Source organism: Paroedura picta, chromosome 12 (genome assembly GCF_049243985.1).
Source record: "Paroedura picta isolate Pp20150507F chromosome 12, Ppicta_v3.0, whole genome shotgun sequence".
Taxonomy (NCBI): Eukaryota; Metazoa; Chordata; class Lepidosauria; order Squamata; family Gekkonidae; genus Paroedura; species Paroedura picta.
The window spans coordinates 20,095,037-20,115,412 of NC_135380.1; the positions used below are offsets into that span (position 1 = coordinate 20,095,037).

The window sequence follows — 20,376 nt, forward strand, 5'->3', positions numbered from 1 at the left end:
CCGCACTGCCTTCTCCCGGCCGCCGGAGCGGCCTCGCGGTGTCTACGACGCCGCGAGGCCGCTCCGGCGGCCGGGAGAAGGCTTGGGAGAGCCTCGGAGGACAGGTGGGACTGGCCGCCTTCTCTCGGCCGACGGAGCGGCTTCGCGGCGTCTACGACGCCGCGAAGCCGCTCCGCCGGCCGACAGAAGCCTTGGGAAGCCTTGGGAAAGCCTCGACCTCTTGGCCGGCAGAGCGGCTTCCGCCGGCCGAGACAAGCCTTGGAAGTGCCCCGGGCCGTGGGTGGGCCTGGCTGTGTCGAAGAAGCGGCGGCCCTGCTCCTTTCCCGGCCCTGCTGCTCCGGCGCTGACGAGGCCCTTCCGCGACCTTCCCACCCCCACCACGACCACGCTGCTCCGCCGCCAGCCGTCCCCTTCCCAGCCCGCCCCCAAGCCCCAGCGCCCGACTTGCCGCTCCAGTGCCCGACTTGCCGCTCGCAAAATGCCAGGACAGCAGGATTGCGAGCGGCAGGACGCCGACGATGCGGCCGCCAACCGAAACGCCGCGGTCAAGCGCCTCCGCCCCCAGCTCAGAGCCTGCCCCGGCGCCCTCCGCTGCGGCCTCCATCTTCCCGACGACGACGCCCGCCCACGAAGATGGCCGGCCGACGCCAGCCCCGCCCCCACCGCGCCCTCCGCAGCCGCGAGGTAAGACCCTCTCAAGCCCGGCCCCGCTGAAGCCTACCGGCATCGGGAGCCCAACATTCTTCTGCAGCCCCATCCACGCCCTCGCCTGCCTCTCACAACCACTCCAAGCCGTCCCCACCCACTCTGCAGACTTTCCCTCTCGCCCTGGGGGGGGGGGACTTCTAGCGCCCATTTTATTAATGGCATAAAATGGGCTTAAAATCTAGTTTAAAATAAACTAATATCATAGGCCATACTTACAGCCTTCTAAATGCCATATATTTCCTGTCCTTCCCCCCTCCATCTTAAACATATTAATTCCAATACATTATTAACCTATCGTTAATATATCACAAAATACCTGCTGTTATGATAAACAGAATATACTTGGGAAAAGGGCCTGCATGTTCCAGGGACCTTTGAAGGAGAATTAATGGGTCCCCCAGCAAAGACACACAATGTACCCTCCACTAGGCTTCTAGCAACGCTGTCCTTCACAGAGTTAAACTTCTTAGCCCATTGACTTGAATGGATCTAGAAGAATGGTTATTCTGCATAGGATGGCACTCTCAGTTGGTGGACTGTGAGCAGATGTTGCCTCATTTGTCCGTCTTACCCAGAGTCTAGAGTAGTGGTCAGGTTCCTCCCCATTGTCTCAGAAGTTATAGCTCATTTGTTCTTCTGAACTCAATGGGAGGAGCTAACTGAGTGTTCTCCTACCTACTTAGCCTCATCCCGACAACTGCACAGCCCAGTCCAAGGTTCATTTCTTGGTCGTGCCAGAGGGAGGGAATGTGGAGAACTGGCTTAGAGCAAGATGAACATTTTATAAAACTTGAAAGTTAACTCCAGGTTTAGGTTCCCCAAATCTAAGCATGGTGAAGTTCAAGACTCTAGTTTCTAGGCTGTCTCTGGATTTCCAAAATCTTCAAGTCTTGTCCCCTGCTTCTTATATGTGTGGGGAGAGGAATAAATTACCAAACCAAACACCACATTATAAAACAAAATTAATAGGTGAGGTTCTTCCAGACCCATGTGGTTTGGGAAAGGAGAAGGAAAATGAATTTAAAAGCCTGAGAAAGATTGCGGCTCACTGGAATCTCGAAAACATGAGCTTGCCAGCCAAAGTACGGGCAGAGAACTCTGCTGTGCACTTGCTGCTGCAGTGAAGGAAGCACCAGCATCACACGAAAAATTTCGACTGCAACGTGATGGGCTGGAGCGTGTTGCCTCTTGCCACATTGCACAGCTGGAGCCTGGAAACTTTAGGCAGCTGTTCTTGAGCTTTGATTTTTCAAGGGCCCGAGCCAATATTAGTCCTGATAAACAGTCTTTCAGAAGATGCCACCTCTGTAGCAGCAAGTTAGCATCTGCTTGTCTTATGTAAGAAAAGAAGAATTGTGAATTGCTAGATCACTGCAGAAAGGAAATGTCCCCTCTTCAGAGGACCATGTGTAGATGGCTCATCTGGTTTTATCTCAGCACACTCATAAAACTACAGTTCTTTAGGGAAAGCCCAGGACACTGTTATACGGCCAATATACACCTGCAGTGCAGATAGATCTTTTATATATTCCTGGAATGTTCTCCTCTGGATTCTTTTGGGGGTTGTGTGATTTGATTTAAACACTAAACATTAGCACAGATAGGTGTGCAGTACTGTGCATGCAGCACATTTCCTTGTGTTCATAAAAAGAGACGTGTAAGATTTGGACGCAGTCCTGACTGTGGAATGTCAGAAAGCAGCCAAACGTCAGAAAACAGCCAAAAAAAATTAGCTTGCATGTCAGTATATATTTATTTACTTACTTCATTTATTTATATACTTCATATATATTTGCTTCACGTAGAGTCTGCCTTTCTCACTAAGACTTAAGGTGGATTACAAAATATAGACAACAGTTCAATCTGACAGCACAAGACATCCAGTAAACAATGCAATATGACTAAAATTGCAGAAATTAGGAAAGCATGCCAAGAGAAAACTATCCAAGGCATAACAAAATGTGTGCACAAATGCACACATTCAAAAACATCAGGAATCCATGACATAATTTGGTGTTGCTTTGCGGATTCCTTGAAATGATGCATCAGTGAATCTGATGCTTCTCCCTTAGGGTTATGTTACTGCACATATATTGGCAGAAAAAGGAGCAAAGAGTGTACCACAAAGCATCTCTGTTTCTTGGGGCATAGAAAGCATAATTTATTATTATTATTATTGTTGTTGTTGTTGTTGTTGTTATTATTATTGTTGTTGTTGTTGTTGTTGTTTTAATAATAACAATATTAATATTAATATTAATATTAATATTAATATTAATATTAATATTAATATTAATATTAATATTAATATTAATATTAATATTAATATTAATATTAATAATAATAATAATAATAATAATAATAATAATAATAATAATAATAATAATTATAATAATAATAATAATAATATGTATGCCCGACCTTCCCCATAAGACTCAAGGCGGGTTACATAATCTATAAATTCCATAGAATCCCATAAAATCCCCTAACCAGTATAGCTCCCAAGGTGCCAAGATGGCCAGGTCCCTCCTACCACAGTCATCTAACAAGGGGTGCATTAGAGGCGGTATAGCACAGCCTGAGTGGGGCTCATCGCTCTTACTGACCTGGTTTTAACCATAGGCCTGGCGGGAGAGCTCCGTTTTGCAGGCCCTGTGAAACTCTGTCAGCTCTGTCAGGGCCCTCAGCTCTCCTGGGAGCCCATTCCTCTAGATTCTTCCAGAACACATTAGGGTGCACCAGAACTCAGTGCTGGAATACCAGATGTCAGTAAGTACTTGACTGTCAGAGCAGTAAGACCAAAAAAAAAATTGCTGTAACATCATGAGGAAGAAATTATGTTTTGTAATAAAAGAATCTCCCACATTCAAGCTCAAAGATCTTGTGAAATCCCTGTATCCTTGGAATCATTGTTAAGGTCAAAACAATCCTGGAATCCTCAAGTGACCCACCTATGCTTGAGGTTATTTGTTTTTCTGTTTCCTTATGCTTTGTTTTGTTGTCCAGGCAAAAGCATCTTTGTTCCTAGCTAAATGTCAGAATTTGATTGACTGCAGGTTCCTGCCAGATAAAAAATGCCAAAAATCCCTAAAATAAAAAACAAAAAGCAAAAAAAAACAGCCAGAGGAGATGAATATTTTGCTTCCAAGTCTCCAGCTGAAGTTAGTAAATGATAGAAAAGTGGAACACTGGACTTTCTTCTCTTTCTAGCATTTAAAAAAAATCAGCTCCTGGAAAAAAAAATGTCAAGCTGTAAAAACAAGCTGCAAGAAGACCGGAGCTGAAATCCCAGATCTTTCAACTCTGGAAATCCTCCTGAGTTGGTATTTGGCGCTTCTGGACCTGTAGATGTGATATGACGAGAGTTAAAGAAATCCCAAATGTCCGTGTCTTATTTGGCTGTGGAAAACTGAGACTTAGTGTATACTTCTTCTCTTAAAGGAATGGGCCCCATCCACCTCAATGCAGTGCAATGCTTGGGCAATGAAAAGTCCATCACAGACTGCAAATTCAGCACCGACACACAGAGATGCAGCCACGAAGAAGATGCTAGCGTGAGGTGTAATATCCCAGCCATGGGTTTCCAGAACCAGGTGAGGAGCAGATACCTGTGCCTGTCATGGAAAGAAAAGCAATACCATCATCACCTTGCCCTCTGCACCGGTGGTTCCCAGCCTCTTTGAGCTTGTTGACACTTTTGGAATTCTGACAACAGGGTGGAGGATGCGACCACAAAACGCTTGGCACAAAGAGCCAAACCACAAACTATCAGGGAGGAGGTGCACTACTCTAATAGTACCTCGTCAGCATTTCAGGCTGCAGCTCTGCTTCACAGGAGAGAATGCACTTAGGCTGGTTCAGATATGCACAAATATTGTTTTGGTCTCTAGATCTGAATATTTTAAAACTGGGTCTGGCTGATTAATTTCCTCCATTGGATGGCATCTTGTTTGAGTGGAAAGCTCTGCCTGTGGTGTCATGATGGCCCAGTCCCATTTGCAAGTCATGACTGGAATGCTGATGTAAATCATCAGGATCCTGACATGACACTGCTGCAAGATGTAGGACCATCCTGGCAAATAACAGATGCTTGGAAAGACTGCAAGATTTGAGTGTCAGTTTTCAGTACACAGCAAATGTTAGAAGAATGCATTTTTTAAGCTGGATCCAGCACGTGGCCAATTGATGTTACAAATGATTAGGGATCCACAGTCTACGCAGGCTCTTCAAGCAGCTACTATTATCCAGAGTTCATTTGAATCAAATTTTGGCCTACTTTTGCTTGGGTTCCTATGGAAATGAGAAGCTCTTCTGGGGATATTTTACCCTGTTTGTGAGCAGCACAGGGACCTTAAAGAGGGTTCTAATCAATATCTTGGGCTTTTTGTCCTTCCCCTCCAGTCACCTTCAAATGATGGCTCAGGATCTCAGTTGGCAGGCAGGCCCTGAACTTTTTACACTTGTATCTCAGTTGCTTGGCCAAGTACCACTTCTTCCATTTAGTTCTGTTGGACCGTAATAACAACAGATGTTTTGAGCAGTATTATAGCATTTGTCTCCTAATCTCTGCTAAGCTTCTTGCTGATGATAGCAAAAAAAAAAAAAACTTTTTGTTCTGCCTTGTGCCTGAGACTCAAATGCCATTCTTTTTGAGGGAGTAAATATATCAGAGTTTGAAAGAAAGGAATTCATCCAGCAGCAAGATAAACAGCAGTATTCTGTAATGTGACCCCCTGACCCCCTGACAAAGCCAATTTTAAAACTTTCATAGACATAGGGCCTGGGGGAAGGTCATGCCATTCAGCTAATGCCTTAAAACCGGCTCTGACTCTTACAGATTGTCCCACAGTCTGGGTCATAAAGGACCAAATTCATAGTACAATCCAGCTGGCCAAAATGCACCAACCCAGCTTGGCAGCCCACCTAAGAGTCAGTAAAGCATCTCTTGTTCTTGGCCACCTGGGTCTGCACTTAGTCTAACACAGCCACCTGGGTTAGCAAACATTTGTTGAGGGGTCATGTTCATTTGCCATTGAGGTGTTTCAGTTGGAGACAATAATTAGACAAGAGTAAAATGGAAATGCTTTTTATTAAAGAAGTCTGAACATGGCTCCTGGACGCAGTCTTTCCTTCTCTCTGTATGTACTTCTTCACAAAGACATTTCCTGTAGCAGTCTGCAACCATCCAAACTACACAATATGTGTGACACAAGCTGGGTCAGGGGTTGGCTGACTGTATATGTAACATGGAGAGATAATTTTCCTGAGCTCCTCAGGATTCAGTTCAGTCTTAGAGCACAATGTGGGGGGAGAAGGAACTTCTGCCTTCCCACCACAGTAGATTTTCTGAGCTGCAATGATGGGGGAGGGGAGGGGGGCTGTTTGTTGTGTAGTCCCACATGCTAGGGTCAAATAATTTGACCCTTTCTTTCCATTTCCTTGGGTTATTCTCGCTGCCTACTTTCCTAACTCCGTGACTACGTTCCCTGCCTACTTTCCTAACTCTTTGCCTGCTTTCCTAACTAATCCATGACAGTAACTTATTTAAAAATATAATCCGCAGATACGTTTGACTGGCGGCAGTTCGCCCTTTGAAGGCCGCGTAGAAGTCCTCCGCAATTACAACGGCACACTTCAGTGGGGGACAGTCTGCAGTGACAACTGGGGCACCACAGAAGCCATGGTGGTTTGTCGCCAGCTGAACCTTGGCTATGCTCGGCATGCATTTCAGGTATGTTGATGTCTCTTGTTGGCTGCAGGAATGTAAGCAATACTCTCTCAAGTGTGGGTATTAGCTGGAGATGTGTAGCACCTTAAAGACTAACTCATTTTATTTCAGCACAAACTTTCACGGAATAATTTATACTGGCATAACATTTTGTTAAAGTACCACAAGACTTTCTGGGTCTTTTTAGCTGCAACTGACTGCATCCTAAGCTGAGTTACACCCTTCTAAGCCCTTTCTCTTGAGTGGATTTAGATGAATACAACTCTGCTCTAGGATTGCACTGTAACACACCTACCTTCCTGGCTGTATCTGGGCAGCATCGTGATAAAATGGGGCATTTGCAAGCACTTATGCCTTGGACACAGTCTGAAAGGCTGCAAGGTTCCAATGTGTAGAGGGCAGGGACTGAATCGATCTGGGGTTGGAATAAAAGCTCCCCCTGCTTTCAGCTGTGTCTTCTGTAATTTGTGTAATTCAAACGCACCAAACTGCTCCCTTGGCCTTGTTCCTTTCACAGAACAGGGACTCATACTCACATTAGTATTTCCGGTAGACAAACAAGGTAATCCTCAAATTCCTGTCCCTCATGACTCCTTTAACGGGCTATATAAACAAATCCTTCATCTCGTTCAGGGGTCCCCTATTTTTTTTTGAGACTGCAAACACCTTTGGAATTCAGACTCAGGGTGGTTGGGCACAAACACAAAATGACCACAATGCGGGAGGCAGAGCCAACCACAAAATGTTAAGAAGTGAGTTTATGCATAACTCTAATAGTAACACTTCAACATTTCAGGCAGAAGCCCTGTTTGATATCTTTTTTAATGAACACATTTTAAAATATTTGCATGTAACCCTACAGGGTACCTTCAGTCACTCAGTGGCCAATCAGAAGCCCTGCTGGGATCAAGATCCATGTGGCCCTGCCTACTTTCTAAAAACACTTGATGGGCACTAGAAAGGGGGTGGGCACAAGGGTGCCATGTCCTGGGGCCCTGATCTAGTCAATACCTCCACTCTGTTCTCAGAGTTGGTTCTGCCTGTGAAAAACTACTGTAAATGTGTTGGATTTTGCAGAGTTAGTTATTGGACTAGTATGAAACAAGTTTTATAGTTTAAAGCAGGGGTAGTCAAACTGCGGCCCTCCAGATGTCCGTGGACTACAATTCCCAGGAGCCCCTGCCAGCATTTGCTGGCAGGGGCTCCTGGGAATTGTAGTCCACGGACATCTGGAGGGCCGCAGTTTGACTACCCCTGGGAAGTACTAAGCCAAATAATTGTGGTAGAAGCCAGACAATATAATAGGCTTGTAACAACAGCAGTGTCTAATATAGAAGCAAAAATTCCCAGGAGAACTCTTAGGATTAAATAAGTTGGAGCAAACAAGAGAAGCAGACCAACCCTATTGTATTTCTTAATTACATTTGTGTCCCATCTTTTAACTAAGGAGCGCAGGGGTGATGTACATCAGGTTTACTCCATTTGCGGAGCAGGTCCATCGTCTCCTTCAAAATGCAGACTCGTTCTGGGGGGTGAATGAGCAACCATTGGCCTTCTGAGATATCTTGCAGCACTGAGGCAAAGGATCAAACGATGTATGAGTTGTGTGAATGGAACTCCAGATATCTTTGGACTCTAAAAAGCAGTCATGGAAGGAAGGTGTTCCTATCAGAGTCATAGTACAGGGACAAAGTGTATTTGTGCAATCTCAGGGTTTGAAGGACCCATCAGGGTCATCTACTCCAGCTATTGCAGCTATAGTATCCCCACCAAGTAGGTATCCCATCAATATTTTAAAAACCTTCAGCATCAAAGAATCTACTCCCTCACACCAGATACCATACCAGTGCAGAACACAATGGTGGCTGGATGGAGTCACTGAAGCAGTCAGTGCAAACTTAAATGGACTCCGGGGAATGGTAGAGCAGGGGTTTTCAACCCCCGGTCAGCGGCCTGGTAGCGGGCCGCTAAGGCCATGGTACCGGGCCACTAAGGCCATGGTACCGGGCTGCCAGCGGCCGCGCCTGCCTTCCCCCCCCCCCGCAGCAAGAGGGGGGGAAGAGGCAGGCGCGGCCGCTGGCACTCCAGTGACGCAAACGTGCACGTGTGGAGCCGCTGGGCAAGCGTGTTTGTGCCCCCTGCTGGCGAAAACACGCACGTGCGTCTGTTCTGCGCATGTGCGTTAACGCCACCTAGTGGCGAAAACGCGCATGTGCAGCAACTGCGTGTGCGCGTTTATGTGCAGCTACTGTGGCCGGGCCGCCGGCTCTCTCCCACCCTCGGAAGCGGTCCCCGACTACAAGGAGGTTGGGGACCGCTATGGTAGAGGACAGGAAGGCCTGGAGGATCATTGTCCATGGGGTCGCAATGGGTTTGATATGACTTTGCACCTAACAAAGCAGAACACACCTCACCATCAAGAAATTCGGCCTCAAATCTAGATGAAACCTTCTTTGTGGAGTACAAACTGGTGCAATAGTTTATCACGGTTAGCCGGAGAGTCCTGTCGTCCAATATGGCATTTCAGATTTGGAAAACAGCATGAAGTCTTTCTCCCCAAATGCTGCGGTACCAATCTGGCTCAGGTCCATGTATGCTTAGGAAGTATGGAACTCCCGAATCACATCAGTGGATAGTCCCCACGTTTACCATGTGGACTTTGTAATGTGTGAATCAGCTCTGTGGTGTGGGTTGCCAGCCCTCTGCTGGCCATTCCCAAGAGATTTCTGTAGGCAGGCTCTTTATTGCAGACCACTCCGTGAAAGGAAAACGCCATGTTCCTTACACTCTGTCCCAGCATTGTGCAGAACATTTGCAAGGAAAGCAGTTCTTCTTTTATGAAAGACCCGCCTTTCTACTGCCACAGCCCAAAGCAGTGTGCCCGTCAGGGACTCTGCCCTGGAGGTGGTGCAGATGGCACCGGTTGTCCCTGGGACATCCCCCTGGAAAGAACCTGGTGCAAACACATACTTTAGCTGTTCTGGCCTGAAGAGGTAGGAAAGGAAACTATTTGCACCATTGGCTGTGTGTTCACCTTAGAATAAATCACCGCAATCGAGATTTGGTTTATTTTCCTGGGCAGTTGCCCATTTCTGGCTCAAGAATCCAGGGGAAAGGCATCTGCTGGACAGCCTCCTTTCCCATCTCTCAGCTGTATTGACCTAAGCTGTTTGATGTGGGCCATTTTCCTGTGGTTGGGTGATCTGATATGTTGAACTGAAAAGGCCCTTGTGCCGGTCCTAGCTGCACCCTTGAGTGGAATATACAGCAACCCTGTGTTTAGAACAGGGCTGGCCCTGTGTGTACAAGCATGTAAGGGGCCCTCTGCTAATGGAGCTGATTTGATAGCCCGTTGCAACAGCACACGCAGTTCATTTCCTCTTCCGAAATGTGGTCTTCGTCTGGATGCCGCCTGGGCCGGATCCAAAACCATTCATTTCAGGTTGAGAGGACAATCGTCAATGCTTATCTTGAGCTTCTCAGGTGCAGTCTGGGGCTACACTCACACGGCTGTTTTGCTCCTCTTCGACTTCCAAACGAGTGTGGCGTTTGTGGGTGCATCCACACAACATCACCCTCAAATCATTGACTTGTCGGGTTTTCCTATTATTGTGATGTTTCCCAAACCTGGTTTGGTGCCGCCTTCCTGTAAACGGTGCATTCTGACCTAATTTGTATGCCGCGTGGATGGGAACATTTGCAGAGATTCTGCCCACACTGGCACCCTGCAAAGTATACAGAAAACTGCCACGCGAGACTTTCCATTTGCACGGCAAATGCTTTATGTAAGATAAATCCAATGGAGAAAAAAAAGGCAATTTGAAGGTCAAAATATGAAGAGTCAAAACAGATGTTTGTTTTTTCATTGCTGCATGGTATTGGGGTAGAAGGATTCCAGAGCTTGGCTGTGGCATGAGAGTAAAGGGATTCATTCTTTTCCCCCATGCTATTTTTCTGATACTATAGGCCAGGGGTAGTCAAACTGCGGCCCTCCAGATGTCCATGGACTACAATTCCCAGGAGCCCCCTGCCAGCGCTGGCAGGGGGCTCCTGGGAATTGTAGTCCATGGACATCTGGAGGGCCGCAGTTTGACTACCCCTGCTATAGGCCTTCCCCAGGCCAGCTGCAGTTTGTCTCTGGGAGGAAATGTACAGGTTGTCACTGTGTTGCCTGTATGTTTTCCCCAAGATGGCAAGTAGCAGTTCTCATGGGATATTTGTTGCTTGAAAAGTGCAGTTGGCTAGAAGGCTTAAACTCTCATTCCTTGTGCTGTGGCCATAAGCTGAATTAGGAGTCCCTAAGTTGCTATTTTATAGCTGCTTTTACTATGAACCTCTTTAACCTATTTTTCATATAGGGATAGGCTTGAGTGGTTTCCCTGTTGCTGTTTTGGCTACCAGTATTTTGCAGCAGCAATGGGGCTTCTGCATGACACGTTTCCATGAACCCTCCCTTTCCTGCTTCCCCCTGCAGCCGCCATTCTCTCTGTACCACAAAGATTGGGGGTTATTTTTTCTTCTAAAAATCAACAGTTAATGTAGCATTATAACATTAGAAAACCAGTAATCACAACTTTCCCTTTAATCACAACTTTCATGTAAAATAAAATTCTCGACATCTCCCTTTTCATTGTGGAAATATAAGGGGAAAGATGAGTCTCTACTAAAACAGGTTAGAGATGTTTTTTTTTAAAGCTGGGAATTCAGAGAACCTGATAGACAGAATGTTATAATGCTATAACAATATTTATTATGTTGCTGATTTTTAAAAAGTCCTCCTGTGGGATGGGGAATGACCACCCTAGGCAACTGGGACAATGTAGGTGGGACCTAGAAGATCCAGAATTTCCTGTCCACAGCTTTTTTGTGATCTCTCCTAAAACATTGCAGCAACAATAGCAGAAAATAAGGGGGAAAGTCCAGGAGGAGGTGCACAGCGCCATGATAGTGTGAAAGTGGAGCCAGGGGGAATGCACTGCCCATTAGCTTGCAAGCCAAGACAAACAACCCATGTCTAAGTGACTTCTGCCACACTGTCCTTAAGTATTAAGAAGTCTATAGGCCACAGACAGGGCTTTGTGTTGATCTTCCAACTACACAGATGTTGCAAGGGAGACGTCATTTATTTACTGGGCACTGATGCTGTCATGGCAGCACATCTGACTTAAACAGACTGACCTGATAAATTAAGAGATGGATTGTATTTGATGGAGTGAAGATGGGAACAGAACTTGGCCACCAAAGCTTAAGCCAGTCCAAAACCAAGGAAGAAATCATACGTTTGCAGTTTATTATGTTGTCAAACCACCAGATGAGGAAGAAGGGAGGGAACTGACCCTCAGAAACCCATCTGTCTCATTCCCCGCTCCAGCCATCTGTTGATATACTGGCTGCTGTTGCTACGGCAGCCCCCTGCTCCTACCCATGCCCAATGCAATGCTGCCTGCCTCTCCCCAGCTGCCTGTTGCCCCTTGTAGTCATGCAGATGCAGTTTCAGCACTGAAGTGACCTCGGCGTAGTGGTTGGTATAGTGGTTAGGAGTGTGGACTTCTAATCTGGCAAGCTGGGTTTGATTCCCTGCTCCTTCACATGCAGCCAGGTGGGTGACCTTGGGCTCACCACAGCACTGATAAAGCTGTTCTGACCGAGCAGTGATATCAGGGCTCTCTCAGCCTCACCTCCCTCACCGGGTGTCTGTTGTGGGGAGAGGAAAGGGAAAGCCGCTCTGAGACTTCTTCTGGTAGAGAAAAGCGTCATATAAGAACCAACTCTTTCTCTTCGTATTGAGGAAGGAAAAAATCTAGTTGCAGATTGTTAATAAATGCAGTACAGCAGCTGTGGGTGAGGGTGGAGTTTTCATGAATCCAAGAAAAAGAAGACCTCACTCATAGAATCATAGAATCAAAGAGTAATAGTTGGAAGGGACCTCACGGATCAGGGGTCTTCTAGACCAGCGGTAGTCAAACTGCGGCCCTCCAGATGTCCATGGACTACAATTCCCAGGAGCCCCCTGCCAGTGAAAGCTGGCAGGGGGCTCCTGGGAATTGTAGTCCATGGACATCTGGAGGGCCGCAGTTTGACTACCCCTGTTCTAGACACTCAGGGTTCTTCCAGACAGCAGCCGTCTTCTGTGTGGCAAGGCAAGAAAACAAAGACGGAGCCAAGAAACATGGGGGAGATGAAGTTCATGGAACAATTAAAAACCACCCTTCAAATCTTTGACAAGTGCTCTTGTTGTCCCTATTATATGGGGACAAATCCTTTAAACATGCTTCCCAAACAGCGGCTTTGTAGTTGATTATATCCTAGTGGTTCTGTCAGTCACCTATCCTGGAGGCACAACGTCTACCGGATGAGAAGGGCTTTCACACTCTTCACTGTGTTTGGCTCCTGGCTAGTCTGACAGGAGCTAAAGCTGAGGGGAATTTCAATTTGCTATTTATTGAGTTGCTGGGCATTTCTGGGCCAGGGGCCAGGTCTCAGTTACTCCGCAAGTTCAGGAATATGGCATTTTAATTGTTCATAATTCACTTAATTCCTCTTGGGCAAGACTGGCTTTCAGAAGGTCCAGGAGCCAGACTGGCTGTTAAACAGACGCTTTCTGAAGCAATGGCAAAGAGACTGGAAAACGCAGTCAAATAAGGAATTCCAGACCAGCCTCTCTCATTTTCTTTGGAATGTCTAGATGAAAAATATGCATGCTGTGACTTCATTGCATTGTGCATTACCATGCCCCCTTGGTCATCAGCCAATAATGTGAGGCAGGGAGGGGATAAGGTTGCCAGCTTCCAGGTGGACGATGAAGTTCCCCCAGGATTACAACTGCTGTCAAGGGCCCATTCCGCACACATAGGATAATGCACTTTCATTGTGTTTTGGCAGCTGGACTTTCCTGTGCAAAACAGGATAATCTACTTCTAAAGTGCATTGAAAGTGCTTTATCCAATGTGTGCAATATAGGCCCAGATTACAGAGTTCCTCTGGAGAAAATGGTAGTCCTGGGGGAGCTGACTGTATGGCATCACATCTCTGCTGCACTCCCTGGCCTCCACAGCCCCCAGGGTGTACCTAGGGTTGCCAGCTCTGGGTTGGGAAAAATCCAGAGACTTTGGGGTGGAGCCTGCAAAGGATAGGATTGGGGGAGGGGAGGGAATTCTTCGGGTAGAGAACCAATGGGGTATAATGCCTTACCGTCCACCTTCTAAATGGCTATTTTCTCCAGGGGAACTGATCTCTGTTGCCTGGAGATGAGCTGTAATTCTGGGGGATCCCCAAGTCCCACCTGGGGAGTGGCACCCCTAGTTGTACCCTCAAATCTCCAGGCATTTACTAACCTGGAGTTGGCAACCCAAGGTAGGGAATGTACTGCAGAGTTAGAAGAGGGCCATCTCTCTCAAATATCTGGTACAGTCTTGCCAGAGCTAGAACCAACTTGTTGAGCTGTGCCCAGAAACAATTGGGTAAGAACCACGGAAGTTTTCCAGTAGTCCCATTTAACTTTTCAGGAATGGGAAGTTCCAAGCATTTATTTTTCCTTTTAAAAGAATCTTATGCCTAAAACTCCAGGACTCCATGAATTCACCGTCCCGTTTCTGTCTCCTTTCTAGGATTCCTGGTACTGGCAAAAAGAAGGCAGCACTGAACGAGTTGTCCTGAGTGGAGTGAAGTGTTCTGGAACAGAAATGGCTCTCTCACATTGTCGGCATGATGCTCACGTCAACTGTCCCAAGGGAGGGGGGCGCTTTGCGGCTGGTGTTTCCTGCACAGAGGGTAAGTTGGGGGAACTTTGTCTTTCAACCCGTGAAGATGACACCGGAGGCTGTTTGATGTCATCTTAAGGCTGACTGCCACGTGGCCATCATTAGGACTCTGACATCTCGAGTTTTGCACCGGGAACCTAATTCCCAGCCAAATTAAGTTTAGGACCTCTGGCCAATGAACAAAGAAAGGGGGCCTGGCCACTGTTTTCCTGACCTGAACCAGCACCACAGGGCCGATACCAACATTGTCATACTCACGGAAGCAGGTGGTGGGCACCCCTGATCCCTGGACTCCAGGCCCTGCCAAGCCAGCAGGAGCATGGAACAATGTCATGATGCTGTGGGAATCCACACATCTGTATGATAAAAACCATACAGATGAGCAGAGTCCTAAAGCAGGGGTAGTCAACCTGTTTTCCTCCAGATGTCCATGGACTACAATTCCCATGAGCCCCTGCCAGTATTTGCTGGCAGGGGCTCATGGGAATTGTAGTCCACTGACATCTGGAGAACCACAGGTTGATTACTCCTGTCCTAAAGGATCACGATGCCACTTCCTGGTACAAACCGGAAGTGCTTTCAGTGCAAGCGCCATCACAAAAAGTGAGGTCTCATGTCATATCCAGTCCTGCCCTGCCCCTCTCTTTGCTCCCATTGGTTGCCAGTGCTTCACTAGCAACCCGAGGTCTTAAGCAGCGGTTGGGAAAGACCTTTTGCTGTATGAAAGACCCTTCTCTGCCAGTCTTCAACCAGATACTTTCCTTGGTGGACCAAGGGTCTGTTTTGGTATAAGACAGCTTCACATTGGCTAGGATTCCTGACGCTAATTCCATATTGTCTCATTCCCTTGAAATGTTAATAATACACAATGCATAGTAAGTCATTACGCCTTATGCCTAAAACGAACAAACAAATACAGCATGGACTGGACAGAAATGAACTATTGTTCCTTTCCTCTGAACCACACTGTTAATCTTTTTGTTCTTCTCTCACCACATTCCACATTAATCAGTCCAGAATGTAATTCTGATTTATGAAAAGAACTTGCACACAGACCTCACAGACCCCGACAGCAGTATGAGTTATGAACTTCGGATCCTTCAGAATTACAGCTCATGGACGCTCTGGAGGGTGGACTTTACTCCACTGAGGTCTCTGTCCTCCCCAGGCTCCATCCCAAATCCCCCAGCCTGGATCTGGCGCCCCTACTTGCCCATCCCCTGCTGATGGTGAGGGGGAACCTGGCAACCCTAACTTCAAAGGATCATCATGGTTATTTTATGTTATTTCAGCCAAGGCATTTTCCAGGCAGCTGAAAGCCATATCAGCATGCAAAGTGTGGTTCTCCTGCTACGACACCAGAAACTCATCGGCTGCAGCAAATGTCACTCTTGAGAGAGGCTGACACCAGTCCTGGCTCAAAATCCTTTGCGTTTGAACAGATGCCTCCTAAAGATCTTGGTTTCTGTTTCCTCTTCTTGCCTCCAGCTGCCGCTGACCTCGTTGTCAACGCCAAGGAGGTGGAGTACACGTCATACCTTGAACTTCGTCCAATGATGATGCTGCAGTGTGCCCTTGAGGAGAACTGCTTGGCCTCCTCGGCTGCCAACGCCTCTTTGACCACCGACTCCAGGCTGCTTTTGCGTTTCTCCTCCCAAATCCACAACTTCGGGCAGGTAGACTTCCAGCCTCGATACGGGCGCCATGCGTGGATTTGGCACGAATGTCACAGGCAAGCCTTTGGTCTTCCTCTTCTGTGTTGTAGATGGATAAGAGGGCCGATATACAAGTTTTGTCAAACCATGCTTTGGATGTAGGGAGCTTTTTTGCCTTCCAGTCAGGAGAACCGAACAGAAAAGGTCTGAGCATAGAAATAAAATTCTTGTAAAATAAATAATTGGTCGAGAGAAGATCAAAAAATGCTGTACAAAAAGGATTGGAGGTCAACACCATCCAGACCAGCTTTTAGACATTTGTGGAGGCTATCTGACCATTTTACTCTACAGCCTATCTGATTAGCTGGGGCTAGAGTGAATGGGAAGACTGTTTTAAGATGCTAAATAAGGTAAAATTTGAAAATTCTTCACTAGGTCAAAAGGGAAGAGCAGACTAACATATGGCACCGGATCTAGAACCAGACATATAGGCCAAATTCCTCAGGACAATCACGAAAAACAGATCCATTCAAAATAGGCAGGGCTTGCTTTAGGGTTAACTTAGCTAAACAGAAATTGGAGCCCTGATCTTTAGATTCTCCTGGCAGAGGAAAGCAACTGAGATCATCCTCAGGATCATTTAATGTCATCCCATACTTGTTTTCTAAGGTGGAATCATTTGGCCCCATATGGGCATTAAAATCACCCATCAGCAAGATTGTTGCCCCTGGGAAATCGAGGGATGTCAAATAATCCTCCAGCGCTGCCATTCTGTGGTTCTGACAGTGGTTTTTGGCACATCTCTGGTGCATTCCTTTCTCTCACTAAACTCTGCCCTTCCAGTGGTCTACCTCAAATCTCCAGAAATTTGGAGTTGGTAATCCTAATTGTGATCTGTCAGCTGCTAGACGATCGGCCGGCAACTGTATATTTGCAGTTGTAGGCAGGCTGCAAGGGCAGGTGCTTTGCCTTGATAAACTGCCAGGCTTGACTGGTGGGCCATATTCAGCTGGCTGGGTGGGTCACAAGTTCCACAGGCTACCAAAACCCAGGTCACATCACTGCCTGGTTGCAAAGTGCTGTGCCCTCTGACATTTCCGAACAGGCCACATTTAAATCAGCCTGCCTGTTTATTTAAACAGGTCTCTGTCTGCACAGAGGACTACGGACTCCATTCCTCTTCGGAGTTTCCAGTCTGTAAACATTATAACATAAACACCTTTCTGAACGATGCAGACATATTTTAGGAACATGGTCAGACCTGAAGTTTAAACTCTTTTTTTTCTTCTTCTTCTTCTTCTTTGCACTGGAAATAGCCTGAGCAGCCAGCTTCAAAGTAAATAGTTCAGAAGCCTCAAAATGCCTCCTCTTCCTCCTTCCGCTCCAACTATTGACTGTGTGCTTCTGTTCAGGACCTAGAAGCAAGGGGGGGGGAGAATAGGGAAGGCCATTTAATAGGCAGGTAAAGGAAATGAAGAGCACCTGGGAGAAATTTTAATCATGGTGATTTTTTGTAAATCTTGTTTTTCCTTTAGGAGAAAAAAATGCCTTTTACCTCACCTTGCGTCAACACAATTTTAACAAGAATAAATATATTGGCGTATTGGGCGTTGCTATCTGACCCTCGGTGTCAGATGTTTCCTATTAAGCCACAAGTTATTTTTGCAGATTAAAAGGGGTCTTCCTATTCGGTCGCTCGGTTTCCCCTAGCTAAACTGGGAAGTGTTTGTTTTGGTGATATGATCCTATGCTTGGTTCTCCATGTGGATCTATGCATAGCCGAACAGAAATCGAGCACCGCCTAGAGGAAGGGCTTACTGTTGTGAACTGGCAAAGCAGCTACAGGGCTGAGTTTAGTTATGGGAGACCATCTCCCAGTGCCTGTTCGGCTGTGTCCCTGGGAAGATCATTCTCTCAGGCTAGCCCACCTCACATGATTGTTGTAAGGCACAAAGGCCACGTTGACTTTTCAGAGAAAGGCATTTGTAGCAAAGATGGGGGACTGTTTTGGGGCAGAGCCAGGAAGGGGGAAAAGTCACCTTGGAATCCCCCAAACTCTAGAATGTTTCAGAGAGGGAGGCTTGTGCCTGAAAGTGATGTTGAAACATCAGCAACATTGTTCCCCTCTCCCCTTTTTCCTCCTCCTGCTGACCAGAGGGAGCACAGGGGCCGGAATTCCAAGATCCTCAGTGGACACTTCACAAGCCTACTTAATCCTTGGACTGCTTCCTTCCTCCAAAGACCTCAAAGCTCATTCTTTCTCGAATGCTTTCCAGAATTTGCAGGGAGCCACGATTGCTAAACTGCTATCAAACCAATACAGTGTTGTGACTTCTTTCCGTGTGTAGAAGCCCTGCAGACTGTATGCCTGAGGCATGGTCGTTGGGGGTTTGACACTCAGTAGGCGCTGCCCCTCTCATGAACCTCCCTCCCAGATGGCAACATGATGCCAAATTATCAAGTATATGGGTATCAGCCTCCAGATAGGGCCTGGAGTTCTCCCAAAATTACAACTGACCTCTATCTTTATCAGTTTGCATGGAAGAAATGACAGCTTCCAACGGCTGTCTCTGTTGAGCATCTCTGCCCTCCTCAGACAATGCCCCCAAATCTCCACACATTCCCCATACCACAGCTTCCACAAGTGTACCTGATAAAGGTTACATTTAGTGTCATGGATCCCCAATTTATACAACCATTTACCAACATAGGCTAAAAAAGGTAAAGGTATCCCCTATGCAAGCACTGGGTCATGTCTGACCCCTGGGGTGACGCCCTCCAGCGTTTTCATGGCAGACTCAATACGGGGTGGTTTGCCAGTGCCTTCCCCATCATTACCGTTTACCCCCCAGCAAGCTGGGTACTCATTTTGCCAATGTCGGAAGGATGGAAGGCTGAGTCAACCTTGAGCCGGCTGCTGGGATTGAATTCCCAGCCTCATGGGCAGAGCTTCAGGGTGCATGTCTGCTGCCTTACCACTCTGTGCCACAAGAGGCTCCTAACATAGGCTACCAAAGTGATTTTTGTAGTTATCTGCAGGAACTGCAGCTTGATCTTCTAAAGGAGCTTGACCCATATCCAATTGCTTAGCACTGATTTGCTGACAAATCCCATTTTGGAATCTGACTGGGCACACCATAGGCCAAATGCACTTTGGACCCCTTCGCCTGCTGCCCTTGAGCATGTGACACATCTATCCCTGGTGGCCTCCTCTGGTCAGCAGCCCCTAGTCCCGAACAGCAACTTTGTAGGGTGGCAGGGTCCAAGGGAGAGCCAGCTCGGTGTAGTGGTTAGGAGTGTGGACTTCTAATCTGGCGAGCCGGGTTTGATTCTGTAGATAGAAGAGGCATATAAGAACCAACTCTTCTTCTTCTTCTTCTTCTTCGAGTGTAGCACAAATCACCATCACTCTGATGGCATAACGTCACTTCAGGAGTGAACCTGGAAACGACATTATTGTATTAATTTCTGGTGAATCCTAGAACAATGCATCAATGCAATGATGTCACTTCCAGGATGCTATTGTGCTATTGTGTTATGGCACTCCCATTCTTTTCCACATCTCCTTTTGTGAATCACCCAGTGGTTGGCAACCCCAAGTCCTTTACTAGAAAATTCCCAAGTCTACAGCAAGCAGTGAGCAGATATAGACCTGCTTGACCTTACCCATTGTGTTTTGCATTAACTCAATCCTCCCTTTGTTTAGGACAGGATGACGTAGACGCCTGGATGCAGCAGCCACAGCTGTTGTTAATTTCCTGCCTTTAACATTGCAAATTGGAATTTTCTTAGGAAATTCCCACATATTGGGTACATTCTGATCTCTTTGGAGGTTTTTTGGAGAAAGGGTGATGGCACTAAATAAGTATTTGGGGGAGGAATGGATAACATATTTTATTTTATTTTTTTTATTCATTAAATTTGTATACCACCCTCCCCCAAGGCTTATAACATGGCCTCTAGAAACCTCCTGCTAGTTTTTTAATGGTGACTAGACCTTCTGAACCCTTCTGGAAAGCTGCAACATTCCCACCAGTCAAGTCTTTGTCCTTATTCTGTCATTTGTTTTCTACTCACCCCATCACAATTTGCAGCAATGTTGTCAGAGGCTGCGTGACCAGGAGGTGTAGCTGGTTTCCAAACCACATGATCAAAAAACAGTGATGTGCTGTGAAACCAGAAGTGATGTCATCACGTCACATGATGCTCTAGGGTTCCCCTGGAACTCTGTGGTAAAAAAAAAATATGTCCCTCCTAATCCAGTCTTCTGATTGTCACCTCCCAGCTATCAAGGCACAGTAATCACCCATGCCTTCCTGTACACTTTTGTCCACCTCCAACTAGTGCTTTAGAGGCCAGTGACTTTTAATTGGGGATTGGCATGATCAAAACCAGATAGCAAAATGTGTCACACATTTTGCCCTGTTTGTGGTTTATGAACCAAAGTTTATGATAGGTCTGCTGTTACAAAGCTTTAAAGCAGTTGGTGGATAGAGTGGAATGAAGGGGTTTAAAGGCTCTGGTT

At 46.6% G+C, this 20,376-nt stretch overlaps 1 protein-coding gene across 2 annotated transcripts in view; it reads left to right on the forward strand.

Annotated features, from left to right (window-relative positions):
• Positions 1–20,376, forward strand: part of LOXL2 (lysyl oxidase like 2) — a 74,674-nt gene that overhangs the window by 46,633 nt on the left and 7,665 nt on the right. For both annotated transcript variants that reach the window (XM_077306819.1, XM_077306820.1), the window contains 4 exons: positions 4,150–4,301; positions 6,272–6,439; positions 14,044–14,206; positions 15,685–15,928. In XM_077306819.1, the coding sequence (XP_077162934.1) occupies positions 4,150–4,301; positions 6,272–6,439; positions 14,044–14,206; positions 15,685–15,928 (727 nt within the window). The remainder of the gene's footprint in view (positions 1–4,149; positions 4,302–6,271; positions 6,440–14,043; positions 14,207–15,684; positions 15,929–20,376) is intronic.